This window comes from Lentinus tigrinus, assembly GCF_003813185.1.
Source record: "Lentinus tigrinus ALCF2SS1-7 unplaced genomic scaffold L226scaffold_54, whole genome shotgun sequence".
NCBI classification, from domain to species: domain Eukaryota; kingdom Fungi; phylum Basidiomycota; class Agaricomycetes; order Polyporales; family Polyporaceae; genus Lentinus; species Lentinus tigrinus.
This window is the reverse complement of record NW_027137963.1, coordinates 125,990-147,691: the sequence shown is the minus strand read 5'-3', so window position 1 is coordinate 147,691 and position 21,702 is coordinate 125,990. Positions and strand designations below refer to the sequence as shown.

Here is a 21,702-nt window from a genome sequence, read left to right as displayed (position 1 = left end):
GGGAGTCTAACCCGCCTTGCCAGTTGCACCTCAATCTGCATCATCCATTTTGAACCGGTGAGCCTTCTATCCCTGTATGTACATCCGGAGGCGCGAGGCCAAAGGCGGGGAGAAGCCCCGAGAACCACTGTTCGGCCACGGTCAGAAGCGTCGATGCTCGGTCGAGTGACTGACCCTGCAGGGCGCGTGGTCAGAGAGGCGGGGAAGTGCGGACGTCGCTCTCACCACGCGGCGCGCGGCGGGCAGGGGATCTGCTTCTTCGGAGTATGAGTGGCCCGAGTGCTGGCGCGACTCGGGATTCCTTGCGGAGAAGGTGCCCGCCGCCAGCCGCAGAACGTTCTGCGAGGCCGGCCGGCGGCTCGTCGAGAGATGGTTCGACTACGATTGCGATTGTGACGAGTGCCTGACTGACTGATTTTTTTCGAGCGCGCTCGTGACAGCTGTAGCGGCCCAAACTGGGTGGACGGGCGAGGAAAGTGCGTCGATGTCTACGCTGGGAGGCCTTTGATTATAAGCAGACGGCTTTTGGCATTCCTGGTAGCCCAGATTTATCCTGTCATGGATTCAGCCACACTGCGAATGTCTGAAGTGCGGTGAGCGCGGGCGGAGGCACGCACACGCGCAAGAAGGATCGAGTCAAAACGGCCATGCATTCACTCTTGTACAAGCTACACCGGATCCCACGTAGTATCACACCATTGAACAAATCTCGGGTTCGTATATCACTGCCCATCATGATCCACCAACTAAACGGCTGAAGGTGTTCTTCCTACTTACATCTGCTGCTTATGCATACGTAACCTTACCTATTACTCGCCGCTGTTTGGGTTTATTGGAAGAACAACGTTAGTAAGGCGGACTGGGTTGTAGTCTGGCAGGCCGAGCTCACCGCTCTTGAGGCGAACCCATGCTGGGGCAGAGCGCCAAACTACGCTGACCGGGCGCTTGCAATTCTTGAACGCAACCGCCACTACTACCATGTATGAGCCTGAGTCCGCGGAGTCATATGTGGTCATCTATCCCCACCCCGACGAAGCCGTTTGCGGAGCTGTTGCGTTGTCCGCAGCGGGCATCAAGCGGCGCATGGATTTCATCATCCAACAAGCAGCCAAACGGTGGCCCGTGATTCCGATGAATCCTAGCCCTTTGTTGTACAGGGTATGCTATCGTTTTCATGCATCTCATATGGCGTGGACTCACGGTGACCGGTTATCCACCAGCCGTCTGGATTACGAATCAAACCTGACAAGACGTTGGTACAACGCACTCGGCAGTGGCTCAAGGAACATCTTGAGGACGACCCGGAGGATGTTCAGTTCTCTCTCCTGGGCGACATCATCAAGGATGTTCTCCCCGAGGATCGCGACCGTCGCTGCCTCGATGTCATCATCGTAACGCCAGAAGGTAAGTGCCAGTGCTTAAATACAACTCACGAGTAGGTACCAGACCAGTAAGCAGTTCTGACCAGTGATTTCTGCATAGTCGTAGAAAGCCTCGACGAAGACGAAGAAGGCGAACTCGGGCACGTATATGGCAAGGCTCTCAGGGGTGCGTCCCCCTGCTCAAGCCTCCGTGACCGCGCGTGATAGTGATAGTGTTACTCATCATCGGCAGAACGTGAGGCTCGCGCACGCTCCGTCGACAAGGCCCTGCCATCACCATCGATGGGCGTCGAGTCAAGCGCGGGCGTGAGGTCGGTATTCAAGGCCAATGGGCACTTGTTCCATGCAGGAAGGCCCGCCGGGAACTACGGACCTCCTGTGGCGATATTTGATCCAGCTCTCGGCTTGCTCGCGTACCGCCTCTCGCATCTTGACGACGACGACCTCCCGGAGATTCGTCCAGACCATGAAGAGTGCAAGTGGGCGCACAAGTTTGTCTCGCGGTCATTGGACTGCTACGATGAGGGCAGTGCTGAAGACCAACGGATCGCCATCAAGGAATTTTTAGAGTCGCTTGATACGGATATCAAGTACCGTCACAGCAAGAGTCCGGATTTCTACGTCTCTGGCTGTCTGGGAGCTGCATATGGCGCTATGACCGGCTTTCCTTACGGCGTGATGGAGCTAAAGAAGGAGGCAGGTCTTGGTGGAGATGCGTCGCTCCAGGCACAGCTGTCGTACGCGAAAATTGTGTCGGAAGACACAGAAAAGGTTCGTCCATCAGCCAACACGCTAGGAGTCTAAAAATTTCTGATACTCATGCAGTACAACTTCTCATACTCGGCACGGTTGCAAGCCAAACAGGTCCGAAAGGCATCCAACTGCCCGGCGGTGGTGATCGGCGTCATGGGCGACGTCGTCGAAATCGGCATTGCTGTCTACACGGACGGGCCATACAGCGACTACGTCTTCTCCTCTGGGCGGATGCGTCTTGGGTATCAGCAAGATGTGCAGGTGCGCCGCATCGCGCGCGCGTTCAAGGCCGTCAAGCTCGCGCTCGCCGATCTCCGACGCTTGCGGTCGCAAACTCTGCCAGCGGACCCGCCCCCGACTCGGACGTCGAGGGCACGACACGTCCTGTTTCCCAAGCCGGTTCCGGAGCCGTCGTGGCAGGGTCATATGCCAACTGTCACGTTCACCCACCGGATGTCGCGCGCGGGCGAGCTGTTTCTCATCGCGAGCACAGATCACGAGAGGAGTTCAGGCCTCTATGTTGGCACGATGCCCATTCTTACGGCGAACCTGTCCGCGTCCGCATCCTCGACCGGTACGACGGAGCCAGTCGAAGTCGAAGTCGAAGTTATCGTCAAGTTCACGGCGGAGTACAACGAGCACGCGCATCGCCTCCTCGCCGCGGCCGGGTTTGCCCCTGCGTTGCACGCGTGCGTGCCCGTGTGCGGGGGCGTGAAGATGATTGTTATGGATCGTGTGAGAGGGGAGATGGCCTGGTGCGTCCAGAAGAGGGATGAGCCGCTCCCGCTCACGGTATACGAGGACGTGCGGAGTGCGATTGAGCTGCTGCACGGGGAGGGATTGGTCTTTGGCGACCTCCGACCTCCCAACGTGATGTGTGTCCCGCGTGGAAGCGCATCTGGGGAAGCACCCAATCTGGGTGCTATGTTGGTGGATTTTGACTGGGTGGGCAGGGCGGACGAGGGGCGGTATCCGGTCGTGCTTAATGACGACTTGGGTATTTGGCCCCCGGGAGTTGAGCGGGGTGGGATTATGCGCAAGGATCACGATCTGTACTTTCTCGAGAGGATTCAGGATCTCTGCCGAGTTGTGGATTAGGTCACGGCACTGTGGTTCACATAGTAGCCGCTCCTATGACTCCAGTGACACTGACGATGGCTACTACCAGCCTCACTCGGAGACGTACGAAGAGACATACGAGCACGAGTACTCTTGGCTGCGTCTAATAGTAGGGCCGCAGTCGAGGAGCGCCTATACGCTCAAGCGGTTAGTGTACCGTTTGGTAGCGTCTTCGGGTTCGACTCTCAGGTGATAAGCGATTATACGTCTGTCTGCGCGAGCGTCCTCCGCGGTGACTTCGAGAGGAGTCGTTTGCATCAGAAACTCTCTTCCAAACGACGCAGGGCAGGAGACCACTCTTTACACTTCCGGAGGTTGTTGAGGCCAGCCGTTCTTGGAACCATACATTTTTTGGACTCCCTGGAAAGACCAGCGGTGGTGATGATTCGTCATCCTTGGACTCGACGGTCCGAGTCCGAGTTGTTTGTCAGCTCGCTCGGAAGTGTGCGCTGTGGAAGGTGCAGTGATGTTCCACCTAGCTAGACTATGTGCGCCGGAGAATCCGACGCGTATCATACTCTTGTGGATGGATGTCACAGTGAGCTTCGACTTACTAACGACTGGTACTCCGAGTAGGCTCAACGTGGCGATCGCGACTTGGGCCGCCACGTCACACTTGCCGAGCGCCCAAACTGCCATCAGAGGCGGCCGGGCGGTTTCAAGTTTTTGAACCACCTCCGAGCGACTACCATGTCTGAGCCCGAGCACACGGTGTCATACTCGATCGTCTACCCTCACCCCGACGATGGTTTTCGCGGCATTGTTATTCTTTCGGGCGCGGACATCAAGAAGCACATGTGTTTCATCCTCGACGAAGCAGCCAAACAGTGGCCCGTCATTCCGAACGACCCTGAAAAGGCTACGCTGTACAGGGTATGTGCGTTCAAGTTGTTTATCGTCTTCGTGCGTCTCACTGTATGGCGTGGACTTACTGTGACCGGTCGGTTTACGTTTACCAGCCGTCTGGATTGAGAATCCGTCCTATAAAGACATTGGTGCAACGCACTCGGCAGTGGCTCAGGGATCACCTCGAGGACGACCCGAAGTGGGTTTTAATTTCGGACGATGGTGGTAGTGAAGACGAGTTAGATGACGAGCTCGAGCTCCAGGGCGGCCAGGGAGGCATCGAGTTCTGGCTCAAGGGCGACGTCATTGGGCATGTTCTCCCTCGGGATCGCGACCGTGACTGCGTCGATGTCATCATCGTGACGCGGGAAAGTAAGTGCTTATGCTCATCGTGTTCAGACCGCTGCAACTACTAGCTAGAGTACCGGAACTAACGCCCCTGTATAGTCATAGAAAGCCTCAACGAAGACAACGAGGGCGAGCTCGAGCGCGCCTATGGCAAGGCTCTCAGGGGTAAGTCCGTACATCCTCACTGTGTGTTCAGACTCGGAAGTCCAAACCTCCGTCACCGGACCGGTGATCGCCCCAGATACTATGCAGTACTAACAGCATCCCTCAGACCGCGAGGCGGGCGCTCGCACGACCAACAAGGCCCTCCCCGCGCCCTCAGCGGGCATCCCCTCCAGCGGGGACCTTTTCCCGTGGAAGGGCGATGAAGACGGGAAGCTGATCCACGCGGGGCGGCCCGAGAAGAACTACGGTCCTCCTGCGGCGCTGTTCGATCCGATCCTTGGGCTGCTCGCGTACCGGCTCTCGCACCTCGACGACGATAGGGACCCCCCGGAGCCGCGACGGGGCTATTGGTGCGAGAGCTACAGATTTGCCTTGGGGGCGGTGGACTGCTACGACAAGGACGCGGAAGACTTCCGGGAGGTCGCGCTGAAGCCGTTTGTCCAGTGGCTGGCTCCGGATCTCGAGGAGCGCAGCACGTGGTCGCCGTGTGGGGACGTTACGCTTGGGGCGGATAAGGGCGTGCCGTATGGCGTGATTGAGGTGAGGAACGAGGTGGGCTTTGGCGGCGATGCGTCGTTGAAAGCGCAGCTGTCGTACACGAGAATGGTGACAGAAGACAAGGAGGAGGTGCGTCCATCGTCCACCATTCAGATCACTCGTCACTGGCCCTCGAATCGGGCCTCGGGATTCTGACATGGTACTTCCCCGGACGGTTTTGCAGACCGAACGCGTACGAAAGGCATGCAACTGCCCCGCGGTCCTCATCGGGATCATGGGCGACATCATCGAGATCGGCATCGCAGTCTACACCGACGGGACGTACACCGACTGCGTCTTCTCCTCGGGGCGTGTGCGGCTCGGGTTCGGGCAGAACGCCCAGGTGCTCCGCCTCGCGCGCGCGTTCAAGGCCGTCAAGCTCGCGCTCGCTGACCTGCGGAAGTTCTACGAGCGCTTGCGTCAGCAGATAGTGCAAGGGCAAGGGCAAGGGCAAGTGCAAGTGCAGCCGCACTGGTACTCGCGCCCGGTGTCGACGTGGAGACCCGGGAGCACGAGCGCGCGGCGACACGTCCTGTTTCCGAAGCCCACCCCGGAGCCGTCGTGGGAGGGTCGGATGCCGGCTGTGACGTTCACGCACCGGATGTCGAGCACGGGCAAGCTCTTCCTGCTCGCGAGCACAAGGGAGGAGAGGCGTTCAGGCTTGTATGTCGGCACGATGCCAGTCACTGGCACGGAGGACGCCTCCCGGGGTGCGGCCGGCGAGGAGCCCCCCAGCACCCGGGAAGAAGTCGAAGTTGTCGTCAAGTTCACGGAGCAGTACAACGAGGACGCGCATCGGCTGCTCGCGGCGGCGGGGCTTGCCCCAGCGCTGCACGCGTGCGTGCCCGTGTGCGGGGGCGTGAAGATGGTGGTGATGGAGCGGGTGAAAGGGGAGAGGGCCGAGCAGCGGTGCTACACGCACGGGCGGTACGGTGCGTACGGTCGATGGGAACCGGTGGTCGTCCCGCAGACGGTGTACGAGGACGTGCGGAGGGCGGTGGAGCTGCTGCATGGGGCGGGGTGGGTGTTTGGCAAGCTGAACCTGGAGAACATCTTGTGTGTCACGGTCCCGGTCACGGTTCCTGCGACGGCGACTGGGGATGAAGCGGCGGCGGCGACTGGGAGAGTGGGCGCGATGCTGGTGAATTTCGACTGGGCGGGTAGGGCGGATGAGGCGTGGTATCCGACCGCGCTTCATGATTCCGGTTTTTGGGCTCCGGGAGTCGAGCGGGGTAGGATTATGCGTAAGGAACATGATCTGTACATGCTCGAGAAGATTAAGGCTCTATGCGGTTTTGCTTCGGCGTGACTGTCATCTCCGTTCAGCATTGAGTGTGGTTAAGTCGTACATCGAGCATATGAGCAAGGTAAGTTGAATACGATGATATGCTTGAGCTTGTCACTGGAGACGGGTGTCTCGGGAGGATTGCCAGAGACATGTAGAGGATATGTCGGCCGTCCCGAGATGGTCTCAACAGGGGAGCCAGAGGATCACGCGGTTATCCCTGGTTGTCTCGGGCCTGGTACAGAGGTAACCTCTAACATGGGGTACTAGACAACTTGAAGCTTGAAACAGCCAGACAGCAATACATACGATCCATCTCATTCCCGCTTCACACACCTTTCAGATGTGTAAACACCAAATCTTATTTATTGTAGATATTTCAGTCGTAGTGGTAGATACATGTACAGATTCGAATTAGAATAAGTACTCGATACATACAGATGTACTGGCGACGCGCTGCCGTCGAGTCGTCATCAAACCCTGGCATAAAGCCTGCTGATCCCCATCGTACGAAGCGGACTCGGCTACTGAAGCAGTCGCGGCATCGAGATGTTTGATATAGTGGTCGTAAAGCAGGCCAGTATAGAATCCAAGTTGACATCCTCAGGAGTAAGATATCAGACATGAGACAGCTGGCGACACAGGTGAGAAAATGCCAAGAATCTCATGCGTGTGCTTTCGCCACTGAGAGCCTATAAGAAAGAACGCGAGCGGAACGGCTGGGAGGATGTCCAATTGTGAGATGAGGAATGATGTGCCAGGCAGTAGCACGAAGGAGCACTTACGCTGGAAGGGGTGGATGAGGATCCAGCTCTGGGGCGCGTGCGCAAGCCAGTAAGGTGCGCCAGGAGCATGATCGTCCACGCCTTTATTGCGGCCGAGGTCGACGACGAGCACGCTATGTGTGGCAAAGCGTGCGTCGAGCGGAAGACTAGTCGCCGGATCGACAAACATGTCCTCATGGGTCACGGGGATCCTGTGTCCAATGGGACATGCTGAGTATCAGCGAAGATGTGCGACTTGCCTCTTGACGGTCAATATTAAACTCCAGTTCCACCGGGAACTCTGTGCCGGGTTCCTGGGGCGGCCTTGATTGTTCTGCAGCAGGACCTGAGCGAAGAGATAGGCGAGGCCCTTGGGCGAATAGCAGGTGTGGATGTGATGCGAGGCGGGGTCGCAAGTGCGCTTGAGGGAGATACGATGGAGAGCTACCATAATTGGTGGTACAAGTGAAGTCGTTCAGGCGATGAAGATACAGAGACCCAGGAGAGCGCGAAGGCAACCATTTTATGCGGTTCAGGAGGTCTAGCCATAGAGGAGGAGAAAAGGTTGACGGCGAGTGGATGACGGCACACCTGCGAGACATTCAGAGACAAGCCAAACTCGTATCAGCCCCAAGGTCGACTATGTACTATGATGTATTGTCAGGCAACGCCAGGCGTCCACCAGGTCTCGGGTCGTTTCTGGTTATCTCTGATACCCCTCCCGAGAGACCCTCCTCACGCAGTGATGTGTATTGTCGGTACATGGTGTAGTCTCTAACTTTGCTAGATATGGCCCTCCAAAGATCCCGGGCCAAGTCATGGAGCAGCGGGCAAAGACGGTAGTGAGAGGGAGAGAACCCGGACGGGACGGATGACGAATGGTAGCGAGCGGAGTGCCCGCGCCGGAGTAGTTACCATATATGGGCAGGCGGGGTAAGTGGCGGAATGACTCTACTGGCCTTGTCCCCAGTCGTTGTCCTCCTCGACGACTCCATCCACCACAACCCTCCCTGCTCACTCAACTGAACCTGATATCTATTCTCTTGCCGGCCTTGCATTTACTTGTACGGCCTCTGTCTCTGTCCTTCTCGCTGATAGTGCTTTAGTACTCCTGACTTGCCCACGTATCGATACGAGTCTGTTAATGCCCCCACGCACAAAGCGCAATGCCAACTCCTCCCGCCGCCATCATTCCGCCGCCCAGTCCTACACCCCGCCCTCGCCCACCCCGGACCTCCTTTCGTTTGACCCGGATCCCTCGGCGTACGGCGCGATAACGCCCGCCGTCTTTGACCCCGACCCACCGCCCTCCGACCCCGAGCTCGGCCGCGCGTCCACAGCGATCCACGACGCACGTCTCCTCCCAGAGCCCGTCGACTATGCGAAGCACATGTTCCGTCCTCCGGCGCAGGTCGACGAGTCCGACATTGATGACGGTGGTCCCGTCTCGCCCTCTACCTCTCCTCCCGGCCCGTCCTCGTTCAGCAACACGTTCGCTGTCGCCGATATACCCTCCCCTGCACGCTCGGGGCTCGCCAAGCTCGCTGTTGCGGAGGACACGACGTCGGATGAGTCGTCGCTTAGCAGGAGTATCGGACATACCAGGTCTCCGGTCTTAGCTCGGTAAGTCTCCTTCTTTGCCTGTCCTTTCCATATTCTTTGGGGTCTGTTCTGCGACATTGTTCCGTGCTTGCGATGTGCTATTCAGTCTTTAAACGTCTCCCCCGCTGTCCATCCTCCATCACGGTGTGCGTGCTTGGCTACGCTCGCGCTCCTGCCATCCCATCAGGACAAGGTCCTTGCGCTGCCTCCACTCAACGTTGCGAGCAGTCCGCCTCTTAGTCACAGGCAGGGGTTGCATCATGACCAATGCGCCCATTGCCAGAGCAATATGACGGGCGCGCTGGACGTCTCCGTCTCCGTCTTTGTTCTCGTCCACCTTCTCGATAGGCTTCTTGATCGTACTCCTACGTTCTTTGATGCTCTTCTTTTCCGTGTGCGCGCATGTTCGCCTGGGGAGGTGCGATGAGTACTGCGCGCGCCCGACTTCCATGATCCGGGGCTACACGCGCTGTCCCAACAGTACTTTCTGTATCGTCTCGGAGCGTCGTTCAGCAGCAGCGGGGACTATCATGACGAACGCGGCCGCTGTTGCGAGTTTCATATCTTCTTTTTTTAGCTAGTTTTTGCGCAGCGCGATGCCCACTGGACATGACTACAGTCGGTAGGCCACTGGGTGTATGCCTGCATCTGGCTGCTGCTATTGCCCGACGGAGAGCTGGCGTGCTTTACGCGTGAGTACAGCGGGTGGAGTGTTCGCGCGCAGCACGTCGTCTCTGCTCTTTTGGGGGCTTTCATATATCTTTGTTATATGCGCTCTCCTGCCATCTTTGTCCTCCACGCACACTTTCGCGAAATGTGCCTCTCTTATTCCCTCCTTCCCTTTTTGTTTCGCCTTTGATCTGGGCGCTTCCTTGTCCTGTCGGTTTCTGTGGGCGTGCATGTCCATCTGGCCAGGTGGCGAGAGCACGGCGCTCGCGCTCGCGCTCCCTGTCACGACAGTAATTTTCGTGCTATCTTTGACGCGGTGAGATGTCCGCGGGACATGACCCGTATACGTGCGGGGCGTCTTCTTCGATATCTATGCGCATGGGGTCTATCCTCCGGTGTTCGGCATGTGTTGCGCACATCCACGACCGGGGCGTCGGTGTCTGTGTGTTGGTAGAGCCCCGACGCAGAGCTAGCCCGAGCACGATCTGGCAGCACTCGTATCATAGGATTCCGGTCCGCTCATAGTTCGAGAGTGCAGCCCGCGCCCGAGTTGAGCATGTCGCGCAGTCCGCGCAGACTCGACTGTCCGAGCGCAGCACATCGTCTCTGTTCGTCTCCGGACCTCCCCGCCGGTTCGCAATCATACACGGACCGCTGGCCAGCACCATGTCTAGATTGACGACCGTTGGTGGGGGTCCAGGGGCAGGAACTGGAACGAACAGGACGTCTCTTTCCCAAGTGCGAGCGCGGCGCAGATCCTCGTCTCTCTTGCAGATTTGTAGGGCTGCAGTTGCGAACTCTCTGCGTGTCAGTGGAAGTTTGCGCAGATCCGGGTGCTGGGCGCAGCTGGCGGCTTGTGTCCCAGCAGCAGAGTGCCGGGATGGTGCACGAGTTCGTGTTCGTGCTCGTGGGCGCATATGGCCATCCGCTGCACCCGTGATGACGTGCAGCTTTGTGCAGATCGGGTCCGGGTGGCTCGGCGGGCGTATTTGACCTCTCCTTTCGTTCATGTCCATATTCCGTACTTGGTCGTCGAACGCCCTTCAGAACAACCTCAGTGCCGCGTCCGCGTGCCTTTCCGCGTTAGCTGCCGCAGCTGTAGCCCGAGGCGCAGCCTGCTACCGGCACTAGCCTGCGCCCTACCAGCACCGCCAGCCGAGGAGTGAGCGTGCACGCTAGGACGCGGTTGGTGCAGTGTGCAGCTCGCCGTTCGTGCTCTGCGGCTGCTCTTGGTTGTGAGTGCAGCGGGTGGCCTGAGTTCAATATGTCGCGCTATCCGCGTCGTCCTGAGCGAGCGCGAGGATCCCGGATTATCAGGCTTGGCGCCGGAATGCTCGGACATCCCCATGGCCGCGAGCCTGACTCCATCGTCTCTGCCACTCGGACGTGGTTCGTTCGGCTATGCGGACATTGAAGGGCAGGACGTCAGTGCTACTGTTCTGGCACCGCTCTGCGCACGGCCGTTCCGGAGTCATATCGTGTCCGCGTACCCGTGAGAGTGCAAGCATAGCGCGGTGCAGATCGCTCGTTTGGTCCTTCGATTTCCACATACACTCCTCCTCGCTCAGTGCTCTTCGGTGCGCGAACAGAACCCCAATATATGGCTTCTGTTCTAGCCCAGGGTTCGCTCGTTCCTGCTTAGCTGTGCTTGCAGATGTAGAAGCACGTCAGCGGCTTCTTTATCCACATACGACCCCCTCGTGGTGGACTGGGGACGAGACGATCTGTGCTGACTCGCGTCTTCGTGAGTGCGCACGACGGCACCGGTGCGGTGACTTGGACTGGGCGGGTTCTCGTTGATATTATCTCTTTTGCACGTCGGTGCGCCCGTCCTGTACCCGCCCCCGCTCTCTTCGCATGTCCGTCGATCTGTACGTGGCAGTCGTGCATGTTTGTTCGACCGACCGGCTACTCGAGGTCTTGAGCGAACCCCGTGGGGTCGCTTCCTAGACGCCATCTAGCCTTTTGACTTTCATATCCGTCAGCTGGGTCCAGGTTCCGTACACGTGTTTTGTGCATTGTTCGTCACCGGGGCGATTAGGTCTACCGCAGTGTGCGCAAGTTCACTGATCGAGGGTGCCTGCGTAAGGAGGAGATAGTTCTCGTATAGCGCGCTCGAGTTCTGCATTCGCTATGGCTTTCAATCATTCTCGTCTTTCCTGTTCTGCCTATGTTTCTCCGTTCGACTTTGACGATGACGATCGCTTACCTGGTTTCGACAGAGAACCGACGACGCTCGAGACGTTCTCGCGCACGATCCGCAACTACGTGCCCTCGTCGATCCCGATACCCACCGCGGCGCCGACCCCGCCGCGCGTCTCGCGCCCTGTGTCCTTCGGGAGCTTCCTCACGCCCTCGACGCACACGCACACGGCACCGACGCGCGAGGAGTGGAAGCGCCGCGGGAGCGAGACGTCCTCGCAGTCTTCGCGCGGCGCAAGCGAGATGCCCGTGTTCAGCCTGGACGACGACATCCCCGCGGACGAGCGGCGGGTGACGCGGTACCCCGGTGTGGGCGATACGGAGGAGGTGCTCTGGGCGGGGTGGGACGTCCTCGCGGACGTTGCAGGCGCCGACGGAGAGCCGGTCAAGTCCAGGTATGTCTCCTCCCGTTGAGGCAGGCGTGTGCTGATAAACGTTCGTCCAGGTCGGTGCTGATGGTCGGGTACCCGCGCGGACTGCAGATCTGGGACTGCGCGAACCTGGGCTCGGTCGGCGAGCTACTGAACTTGACGGGCGCGCAGTGGGGCGCGGTCGAGTTTGCGGGTGTGCTGCCTGACCCGCCGCCGTCTGCGGACGATGCGTTCCGGCCGAAGCGGCCGCTCATTGGTTTCTCGTACGTCGTCTCTCCTTTCTCTGGCAGGGGGTGCTGACCGCGCGGCAGGTCGCGCACTGCGCATGGCACGGACTTTCTTGTATACTCGTTACGCACGCATGAAGTCGTCCAGCGGCTCACACTAATTGGATTCACGTCGTTTGCTGCATCTAGTCAATTTATTATCCTCGTGAGTTCACGCTCGTTCGTCCGAGGGTGCTCGGCTGACGCTGACGCGCGCACAGTGTACATCAAACCCAGCAACACTTCACATTATTTCAGCCTGTACATTGTCCACGCTGTACACTATACCTTCCGCATCTCTTGTCACGTTCACACCATCACCGTACACATCATCAACAGTAAAGCCAAACGCAAACATCCGCGATGTACTACCACTAGACATAGACCAACACTACCCATTGCCGTCTCCGCGCCCCATCTACGCACTCTCTAATCGCCTCTTGGCTTTTGTCTCCCCGCTGCCCAGACACGACTCTGCACCGTCGTCGACTACCCCTGGGCAGGCGCACACGAGTCTCCCGGTCACCGCATCCGACGTGGTCTCCTCGTCCGCATCCAAGTTCGCCCTCCCGGGGATGGGCATGTCGCAAGCTGACCTGGGCAACGCCGCGCTCAAGATTGGCGGAAGCGTCTTCAGCGGGATGAAGACCCTCGGCGGGATGGCATTCTCCGCGGCCCGCGCAGGCGTCACCGCCGCGGTCTCGGGCGAGCAGGCGCACGCATCCATTCCCCCTCCCACCCATGGCAGGAGCACGTCGACGTCCGGGGCAGGTTCGGCCGCGGGGGCGCTGGGCATGTTCTTCTCGAAGAGTGCACCGGCTGCGACGCATCCGCACGAGTACCAGACTGCTGCTGACCGGCGGAGGCGCAGTCTGCGGGTGTCTTCCCCCGTTGAGGGCGTGTTCGACTCCCAGGCGACTGTCACGCCCAATACTTTCCCGCCGCCACCGACGTCCCCGGTGTCGCCGGCGGGGTGCAATGTTACTGTTGTGGACTTGAACTCGCTTTGGCTGTCTTCGTCGGTTGCTGGTGCGCCGGAGCCGGAGACGGTCGCGCAGTTCACGTTCTCGAAGCCGGCTACGATTAGCGGGCTCAAGTTCTCTGCGGACGGGATGAGCGTCGCGGTGTGCTCGAAGGACGGGCACGCTGTGCGCGTCCTCCAGCTGCGGCCTACTCCCAAGACTCTGCGGCAACCTCCTTCCGAACGGGCTTCTCCCTCGTCTCGTTCTCACGCTCACAACCACCCATCGGCGCAACCCACTTCAAAGGACCGCGGAGAAGTGCGTCGGACGGCGTCTGTGTCGAGCGAGCCTGCGGAGCACCTCGCGGAGTCGATGCAGCATGTGTATACGCTGCGCCGGGGGCGGACGTCGGCGGTCGTGGAGGGGATGGAGTGGGCGCACGATAAGTTGTGGTTTGGGATGAGCACGCGGAAGAGGACTGTGCATGTGTTTGCGGTGAACCCGCTTGGAGGCCGTCCGGATGGGAGCAGCCATCTCGCAGGGAAGGTCGTTAATAGCCCGGAGTTGGTGAGTACTTCCGCTACTGGTTGGAGGTGCAAGGTTGGAGGTGCGTTTGTGAATAAGGATGCTGACACAAAGCAGGTATCGACCTCTACGGAGCTCTCGCCGCTCGTCCGTGTCCGGCTCAAGCCACTCGCGCAGGACGCCCCGAACATCCCCTGCGCGTTCACCTTCCTCCACTCCTCCGAAGCGACACTTCCGCAGTCGCTCCTTCCCCCAGCCTCAGTCCACTTCTCCGCGTCCTCCTCGCCCTCGTCCGTGAGCTCGACGACGCTCTCTAAACCCGTCTCCCCGGCCCAGCGTCCCACGCGCCCGACGAACTACAAGGACTTGCTCGTGTTCGACCCGAACGACGGCACGCTCACCCTGCACCGCATCTATGCCGAGCGGCCGCCGGCCGACCAGCCTCTGGCTTCGATCCCCGTCGCGGGCGGGATGAGCATCTCGCTGCCGGGCATGAGCACTCTCAGTCGTATGAGCGCAAGTCCTCCAGCGGCCACAGGCACGAGCCCCAGGACGGGAGGCGTCGCGTCGGGCCTGACGCAGATGATGGAGCGGAGCACGGAGATGGTGGGGAGGGAGAACGTGGTCGGGACGTGGAGTCTGGCGAGGGGCCGGGACTGGCCCGAGGTCAGGCAGAGCTTGAGGAGCGGTGCCGGGAGGGCTGGTATGGGCAGGGCAGGGAGGATCGCCAAGGCCGACTGGCTCTCGCGCGCCGAGCTGTCGACGTTCTCTACGTCGCCGCGCATCCTGCCGCGGCTCATCTACCTCTCGCACCAGTTCTCGTTCCACGCCCTCGGCGAAGACTACCACGCGCTCATCCGGAGCTCGCACTTTGACGTGCCGTCGTCCAAGATCGAAGTCCGCAAGCCGATCGAGGTCAGCGCGTTCGCGTCGGGAGACAGCGACGCGTTCGTGCAGGCCCTCCCTGCGCACTCGCACCACTCCATCACGCGCGCTGCGTCCTCGTTCGACGAGCCGCTCGCGTCCGCGCTCACTGCGCAGCTGCACCCGCTCAACCCGTCCCCGCCCGTGCTGCCCATGCTCCCGAACGGCGCGCCCAAGTCCCGCATCGGCGCGATACCGATCAGACAGGTCGCCGCGGGCATCCAGGACGGGATGTCAGAGGGCCTGGTCAGGATCCGGAGAGAGTTCGGGAAGGCGCGCTCGCCGAAGCTTGCTGCGAGGCGGGACGAGGCGGCGTCGTCTGTCCCGCTCGAGTTTGACGAGGAGGACGAAGATTTCCTTATCAAGGACGGCGGCGGACCCTCTGCCTCCTCTGGTGTTGTCCCGCACGCGTTCCCGCCAGCGCTCGAGCAAGAGGCTGAGACCGAGGCGGACGTCGTCTCGCGTTCGGCGTCGACTAGCACAGGCACGGGCACGGGCGTCGTCTCGACCCCGTCGACGACGAACATGGAACCGCTACCTGCGGAGCCGGGGATGGCCATGGGAGAGGGAGAGGAGGACGCGTGGTCTGGGTGGGGGCTGGAGGAGCAGCAGGCGGTGGAGGACGCGGAGCGGTTTGACGACATCACAGTCGGGTTCATGGACGAGGAGCATGAGACGATGCGCGAGCGGGAGACGCAGGCCGAGGCGAAGAAGGGGCGGAAGCGGCGCGGGCGGAGGGCGTGAGGAGTCCCGGTTTGTGCATGCGCGCATGCCAGGGGTCGGGCGCGGAAGTCGGGGCAAGTACCACGACACTCCTGAGCTCGTTTCCTCGGCATCGGCACATGCGCGGCGGGTGGGAGTAGGGTGCAGGGAAGGAGCATGGGTATTCAGCATTCAGTGTTTTGCAGACGGGCGGCCGCGCTCATGCTGCTGCCGGGACTGTTTTCCGTCATGACACGATCTCGCTTTGACGCTGGGACTGAGTACGCCGGTTGTAGGATGTATAGTACTAATTGAAGAAACGAAGTACAATGTAACAATGTGTTCTTGCACGCAGTATACCACGACGGCAGCCGTCGTTGGGACTTGTTTCGTACACGAGGTGAGTGGGATTGCGTTATCTTGGACTGCATTTCGTGACGTTGACTTCTTTCCTCAGTGCTGTGTAGTAGCGTCGAAGGGGACCGCATGGTCATTGGTTCCATCTTCATTGAGCATGCTCGCAAAAGAATTGCGGAGACACTATGGGTCAGTCCCCGAATCCGATGTACGAAGCTTCGGGAGATATGGCATGTCCATATATCATCTGCCTCAGATGCGACTTCTTTGCATACGTCGCAGAAAGTCTGCTCACGCTTGTTTATAGCGTCGCCTTGTCCGACACAGCATCTCAGAGGTAGCTCCGTAGAAGACCCGAATACAGGGACAATCTTAGTTATGCCCTGACTAGAATCCGGTGCACAAGAATCCCTCAATAGCCGAACAGGGTCAGCAGGATGCAGCTGACGACTGACCGCGACGCCATACTCACGAATGCAACAAGCACGCACACCGAACCTCTCCGGACGCCGCGGTACCGGAATGAGCGCATCATCCGGACGATACGATATGCACTCACATGACACCGACGTGGTATGTGGCAGCGCCTGCATTTCCGCGACGTTTATCCAACAACGTTCTTCACAGAGTTCGCCAGGCGCGGCGTCGAGCGCGGACATGCTGCTGAGTGATTCATAAAGGGCCGATGTATACGAGCTGTATTCCCTGCCCGTCTCCGTCCTAGCAAGGCTCTAGGGACGATCGTGCGGCTGCAGACGGCATACGGTGAAACCTCGACCCCTCTAGCTATGGTTGCGATATATCTGAGTTTGCTTGCTGTGGGTCTGTTCGCGAGAATGGGCCTCGCTGCCGACACGGTCCTTGCCCCAGATTGGGTATGTTTGATCGGGATCCTCGCACTGATTTGGGCTGACACGATGCGCGATTTAGCCATTCGACATCACTGAGCTCAAGGCCCCGGACGGCTCGATCACCGCGAAGTTCGTATCGTTCGGCGCAACACTCACCGAGTTGTGGGTGAAGGACAGAGACGGTAATGCGAGGGACATAGTCCTTGGATACGATGACAACGTATGTCGGTCCGTATTTATGAGAGTGCGGATATGGTCGTTAACTTTTGCTCGCAGACCAAGCTTCTGACCGACCCTGATCATCCCGTGTTCAACCCAATTGTTGGCCGGTACGTCTCACTCCATATATATTACTCAAAGTCTGATTAACCGCCATTGCCCAGCTATGCCAATAGGATCAAGAACGGTATGTACCCAGTGGCTCATGGGCATTTGCGTAACGAGTTGACACTTCTTAGGGACGTTCTCTATCCCTATTACAAAGGACCCCCAGCCAGACGGTCCGAACGTATTTCATATTCCGACGAACGACCACGACGGTCAGGACACGTTACACGGAGGTATCTATGGCTGGGACCGGAGGAACTGGACGATTGTTGAGAGGAACTCTACGAGCGTCACCTACTTCCACCTCGACCGTGCGGATGAGGGATTCCCGGGATATGTCGAGGCGCACGTAAGCAGCGTCTTTCAGATCCTTTCTTACGACTGACCAGTGTTCTCAGGTAACACACACCGTCGAGAACGGCGGTATTCTGCATACCTCAATCCTCGCGCAACCGACGGAAAAGACGCCGATCATGTTGACCCAGCACATCTACTGGAACCTCGATGCGTTCCAAGGAGCGGACAACGTCCTCAATTACAAACTTCATGTCGATTCTTCGCGTGTCGTGGCTGTTGACGGTGATGCCATTCCTACCGGCGAGTTCATCGATGTCGCGGATACTCCTTGGGACTTCCGGGAGACCAAGGCGATCAGTTGGCGGTGGAACGAGACCGTCGGTCTGTGTGGCGGAGGTATGCTGTTCGTGAACTGTTGTGGTGACTTTGATTGACCTCTGGCCGATCGTGCGTTGATACAGAGTGTTCCGGATACGATCATTGTTGGATCTACGACAACTCCGAGGCTAGGAAGCCTGGAATCTCAGTCTGGAGCGACCTTTCTGGAATACGGTGAGACCCAGTTCTCCGGTTCTCTGGACGAGGCGAGGAATCTCACATACATACCACACAGGCTTGACATCACGACGAGCAACCCGGCTGTGCAAGTCTATACCGCTTACTGGTTGAACACTCCGCGCAAGCTTGTTCACGGTGGTCCTTCACTCAACTATTCGAAGTGGTCCGCCGTCGCGATTGAGCAAGAGGGCTACATTGACGCCATCAACACACCGGAGTGGGGAGTTGACCAGATCTGTGAGTAGCTCGTCTTTATGATCGGAGCTTGCGCTGATCGTCGCGGATTATCAGACTATCCTGGAAGGGATTACACCTGGGAGTCAACGTACAAGTTCTCGATTGTCAACTGAGGTAGCACGTGTCAATTGTAGGCAGTACCTCTAAGGCGATGGCCCGCGATAATGTGACATCGTTTGAAGCAATACTTCTGGCTCTCCGGACAATCCGGACGCGCGAGACAGTAGTTCTGATCTACATTACTAAACAGAACTTCGACATCTTGTTAGCACTTAGCTTCACTACCTGCCCTCTCAGTGCTTCCTCGAGCCGTCTCCGTGCCTCCTCCCACTGATCCTCTGCCCTTTCCATCCACTGCCACTTCCAGAGCTCTTGCACCGCCCCACTGAGTTGATTTAGACGTGCTTTTGTCGTCTCTAGCTCTTCCTCCTCCGATTTGCCAGCAGATACCGGCATTCCGTCATATAGCCCGGGGTATCGAAACTCGTACATACGCCCAACCTTGGCCGCGTTCTTGACAACATTCTGAGCGAACGGTAGTCGGATGTCTTGATAGATCTGGAAGACGTCGGAGACGCGGGACAACGTCACTCGAGAGTCGGAGAGCATAAGACCGAGCAAGTAGGCGTCCTACGCAGGGCGGTCAGTTTAGGTCACACCCCAGTTCGTCAAAGTGCCTGATTAACCTCGATTGCCTGGCCGCCACCCGCTCCGAAGTGTGTCTCCATCGCATGCACCTGGAAGCGAACGTCACGATGCCGAGGTATAGTTGGAGTGACAGCAGAACTCACTGCATCGCCAACGAGGGCGACTCGCCCGCTCACGTTGAACGGGAGGTCATCCACTATGTGTATGCCCCACAAGGTCGGCTTCTCGACGCACTACCACAGCGGTTCAACATGCATACGCATTGCCATGTGAGTCGACATACTGAGATCATTTGGTCGACCTCTGACTCCCAGCCTGTGAAGTACGAGGCCAATTCTTCATAAGTGGCGTCAGTCACCCACTTCTTTGGATATGCTGTCCCTTCGCCGCCTGGGATAGTCACGAACGCGATCCAGTTGAGATATCTCCCGTGCGAGATTGGGTAGGTGATGATGTGCTGAATATGCAAGAGTCGTCAGCCATGGTACTTTGAGAGGTGGCGTGTCACGTACCTTCCCCTTCCCTCCATACTAGACAAGGTGAATAGGAGGTTAGCGAGATAGTCGAGGGACACGGAAACTTGATTTGAGAAAGTACTCACGCTCATGGGACATTTGACCTCTAATGCTCGGTGCGTTGGGTTCACCTCCCGCAACTTCTCGGTGGGAATGAGAAATCTATATGCAACCGTCCCTGTCCATTTCGGCGTGGCATGTCCACATGTCTCGCACGCCTCCGGTGCAATCTTCACGGGGCCGGCGCAGTCCCGTTCATGAATATACTGATACATCGTCGCGCGCGTCTTCGACTTAATGCCATCCGCCCCAACGATCACATCGGCTTCCGCCGTAGTCCCGTCCTCGAAGTTGAGCAGGTACGCTGTCGTAGATGGACTGTTTCCAGTGGTCTCGGTATAACTGAGGAGCCTCTTCGAGGTGTGAATAGAGCAGCTTGCCGGTAGATGTCGAACGAGAACATCAACCATCTCCGCACGGTGCATCGTCGTTGAACCATCTGTGGTTATCTCTGAGTCAGCGCTGAATCAAGAGTGGGAATACACGGTATCGCGCACTTGGGATCATCACATATCCGAAGTCATAGCCATCACGCTGCCAGTCCGACTTTCGCAAGACGAACGCAGGCTCTGTCAGGAGTCAGGAAGACGGAACCTTTCATGACTCGATGCAGAGTACTCACTGAGCTCCGTGGCGCTATCTTGCTTGTTCTCTTTGTTCTCTCCTATTGGCGTTTCCTGCCTGACCGCCTCGCCTGCAAGTTCGTCGTAGATACCGAGCTGCCGCATGACTTCCCATGTCCGGGTCCATACTGAGATCCCAGCTCCGACCGTCGTAATCTCCGGTCCTGCCTCGTATAAATCGATCTTGATGGGGGAACCTCGATCTTCGTAACGTCCGAGAGTGATGGCGAGGGTAAGCCCAGCGATCCCTCCACCTCTGTAAGACCTCGCGTGGTGAGAAAAACCGCCTAGCTGCGCCGTGATGTCAAGTGACTACGCACACTATAGCGAGCCTGAATCTTGGAGTCGCGCCGAGGGATGCAGTAGGGGCTGAGCCGTCTGGCATGGTGTATGATCGTCAGGAGAGAACGGTGGTGAACAAGGCGTACTGTGCAGGTGCTGGGACATCATCTTTCTTTTCCACGTCCATTAATATACCACACTCTCACCAGCTCTCGGGAGCCGTTGCCACGCCCGCAGTATGCCATAATATGACGCACATGGCAGCGTTCGCACCAGACCTTCGCATCGGATGCCGGTAGGCGAACATTTCGCGCAGATGCGAAGCTTCTCGTTCCAAGCTGAGCTAATGACGTGCCGCGCAAGCTTCTATTATGCTCCTCGCTGTGGGTAAAGCTTAGGTGGCAGAGTAGGCTCGGAGGTAGAGGTGGCGCTGTCACTCGCACACTCTTTCGCGGACCCATTTGCCAGATCGGAGGTGATAGTATGGATTCGACCTGTCATCTAGATGTAAGGGAGTAGTGACTCTTCACGCGACAATGACAGTTGAGGTGGACCCACCCCTTCCCGAGGTCGAGCTGCATGAGTTGCATGGGCAGTAGATACCCTCGGGATCGTTCGGTTTCCTGGAGGTTCGACAAGCGACGTATCATTGAGATGTGAAACCCGTTGAAAAGGCCGGCGGCGATATTCGGGATGGTGAATTTTGACATAGACGCTATCAGGAAACGTAAAGCGCATTTACGACTGTGTGAAGTACACATATCAAACACCCTGTTTCCCCAAAAGATCAAAGTCGACGTACTCACTTACTGGTAGACGCCATGGTCTACATCATGACTTCGACCAATAATTCCTGACCTTCTGGATGCTCGTACCACGCTGCTCCTCACAGAACAGCGCCTCATTCCGGTCCTTCGCCTGGTCCTACTGATCCTCGACGCAGTCCTTGACCTGACAAGGCCACACGTCCTCGAACCGGAACACCATAATACAGTCCTGGATAGTCGAACTCAACTTGTCGGACCTGAGGACGACGACGCCCACTGGCAGCTCAAAGGGCAGGCGGATGTTCTAGTATATCCGGAATACGTCCTCCACGCGCGCGTGACTAGTACGCGGACCGTCTAGAAGGCGTCTGAGAATGTAGTCGGAAGTGACGATGAGATGCACGTCTTCTTTCCCCGACCTTGAGCTACGTGGGTGACGTGACTGGCAAGTTGAAGCGAAAGCAAAGCCTACGAGTTTCCAACGTGTCACGTCACGTCACGGTCCAGTGTGACTAGTGTCCGTCCGAGCGGACTGTGCGTCTCGCCGTCCTGCTGGTAGTCTGGTTCAAGGTGCAAAAGAAGAAGGACGTAATATGTGGTTGAGTATAGGTTGACTACCCGGTTGCCTCTGAGACGGGGTGGAGTACCCATCATCACTCACTGCGTGAGGACGGTCTGTCGGGACGTATGTCAGAGATAAACAGAGAGGACCCGAGATGACCTCGCGTTGTCTCGGGATGGATGTCCGAGGGGTCCTG

General features: G+C 58.3%; 7 protein-coding genes across 7 annotated transcripts; 5 read left to right on the top strand and 2 right to left on the bottom strand.

The window, feature by feature from the left end:
* Positions 1-978: 978 nt before the first annotated feature.
* Positions 979-3,233, top strand: L226DRAFT_548375 (uncharacterized protein; the record flags this gene model as incomplete). The annotated part of the gene is made up of 6 exons (XM_067682583.1): positions 979-1,158; positions 1,221-1,404; positions 1,483-1,548; positions 1,615-1,873; positions 1,913-2,153; positions 2,247-3,233. The coding sequence occupies 6 exons, from the start codon at positions 979-981 to the stop codon at positions 3,231-3,233; spliced, it is 1,917 nt and encodes a 638-aa protein (XP_067529463.1).
* Positions 3,234-3,933: 700 nt separating this feature from the next.
* L226DRAFT_617244 (uncharacterized protein) lies at positions 3,934-6,471 on the top strand. Its single transcript, XM_067687004.1, has 5 exons — positions 3,934-4,127; positions 4,214-4,472; positions 4,548-4,613; positions 4,720-5,240; positions 5,335-6,471. Exons 1-5 carry the CDS (start codon positions 3,945-3,947, stop codon positions 6,457-6,459), a joined length of 2,154 nt encoding a protein of 717 aa, XP_067529462.1. The 5' UTR covers positions 3,934-3,944; the 3' UTR covers positions 6,460-6,471.
* Positions 6,472-8,170: 1,699 nt separating this feature from the next.
* On the top strand, positions 8,171-11,422 carry L226DRAFT_312651 (uncharacterized protein). The gene is made up of 2 exons (XM_067673821.1): positions 8,171-8,822; positions 11,125-11,422. The coding sequence occupies exons 1-2, from the start codon at positions 8,344-8,346 to the stop codon at positions 11,201-11,203; spliced, it is 558 nt and encodes a 185-aa protein (XP_067529461.1). The 5' UTR covers positions 8,171-8,343; the 3' UTR covers positions 11,204-11,422.
* L226DRAFT_312631 (uncharacterized protein) lies at positions 11,404-15,536 on the top strand. The gene is made up of 5 exons (XM_067673820.1): positions 11,404-12,067; positions 12,118-12,306; positions 12,355-12,475; positions 12,531-13,838; positions 13,914-15,536. The coding sequence occupies exons 1-5, from the start codon at positions 11,604-11,606 to the stop codon at positions 15,462-15,464; spliced, it is 3,633 nt and encodes a 1,210-aa protein (XP_067529460.1). The 5' UTR covers positions 11,404-11,603; the 3' UTR covers positions 15,465-15,536.
* Positions 15,537-16,615: 1,079 nt separating this feature from the next.
* L226DRAFT_617241 (galactose mutarotase-like protein) lies at positions 16,616-18,208 on the top strand (the record flags this gene model as incomplete). Its single annotated transcript, XM_067687003.1, has 9 exons — positions 16,616-16,654; positions 16,710-16,850; positions 16,907-16,959; positions 17,014-17,036; positions 17,089-17,306; positions 17,356-17,650; positions 17,716-17,806; positions 17,868-18,049; positions 18,104-18,208. The coding sequence occupies 9 exons, from the start codon at positions 16,616-16,618 to the stop codon at positions 18,160-18,162; spliced, it is 1,101 nt and encodes a 366-aa protein (XP_067529459.1). The 3' UTR covers positions 18,163-18,208.
* Positions 18,209-18,283: 75 nt separating this feature from the next.
* On the bottom strand, positions 18,284-20,280 carry L226DRAFT_576063 (FAD/NAD(P)-binding domain-containing protein; the record flags this gene model as incomplete). The annotated part of the gene is made up of 9 exons (XM_067685300.1): positions 18,284-18,679; positions 18,736-18,786; positions 18,841-18,930; positions 18,981-19,154; positions 19,210-19,227; positions 19,299-19,711; positions 19,770-19,841; positions 19,895-20,151; positions 20,216-20,280. The coding sequence occupies 9 exons, from the start codon at positions 20,278-20,280 to the stop codon at positions 18,284-18,286; spliced, it is 1,536 nt and encodes a 511-aa protein (XP_067529458.1).
* A 369-nt stretch (positions 20,281-20,649) lies between these two features.
* Positions 20,650-21,364, bottom strand: L226DRAFT_540308 (uncharacterized protein). Its single transcript, XM_067681838.1, has 3 exons — positions 21,193-21,364; positions 20,984-21,128; positions 20,650-20,921 (listed from the first exon to the last, which is right to left on the bottom strand). Exons 2-3 carry the CDS (start codon positions 20,998-21,000, stop codon positions 20,675-20,677), a joined length of 264 nt encoding a protein of 87 aa, XP_067529457.1. The 5' UTR covers positions 21,001-21,128; positions 21,193-21,364; the 3' UTR covers positions 20,650-20,674.
* Between the last annotated feature and the right edge of the window lie 338 nt (positions 21,365-21,702).

Excerpts from the sequence above, each read along its gene's own strand:
- L226DRAFT_617244 (XM_067687004.1), top strand. The coding sequence starts at position 3,945 with ATGTCTGAGCCCGAGCACACGGTGTCATACTCGATCGTCTACCCTCAC. Across the intron at positions 4,473-4,547 it reads CATCATCGTGACGCGGGAAA|TCATAGAAAGCCTCAACGAA; the intron begins GTAAGTGCTTAT and ends GCCCCTGTATAG. Across the intron at positions 4,614-4,719 it reads CTATGGCAAGGCTCTCAGGG|ACCGCGAGGCGGGCGCTCGC; the intron begins GTAAGTCCGTAC and ends AGCATCCCTCAG.
- L226DRAFT_312651 (XM_067673821.1), top strand. The coding sequence starts at position 8,344 with ATGCCCCCACGCACAAAGCGCAATGCCAACTCCTCCCGCCGCCATCAT. Across the intron at positions 8,823-11,124 it reads AGGTCTCCGGTCTTAGCTCG|ATGTAGAAGCACGTCAGCGG; the intron begins GTAAGTCTCCTT and ends CTGTGCTTGCAG.
- L226DRAFT_312631 (XM_067673820.1), top strand. The coding sequence starts at position 11,604 with ATGGCTTTCAATCATTCTCGTCTTTCCTGTTCTGCCTATGTTTCTCCG. Across the intron at positions 12,068-12,117 it reads GGAGAGCCGGTCAAGTCCAG|GTCGGTGCTGATGGTCGGGT; the intron begins GTATGTCTCCTC and ends ACGTTCGTCCAG. Across the intron at positions 13,839-13,913 it reads TCGTTAATAGCCCGGAGTTG|GTATCGACCTCTACGGAGCT; the intron begins GTGAGTACTTCC and ends GACACAAAGCAG.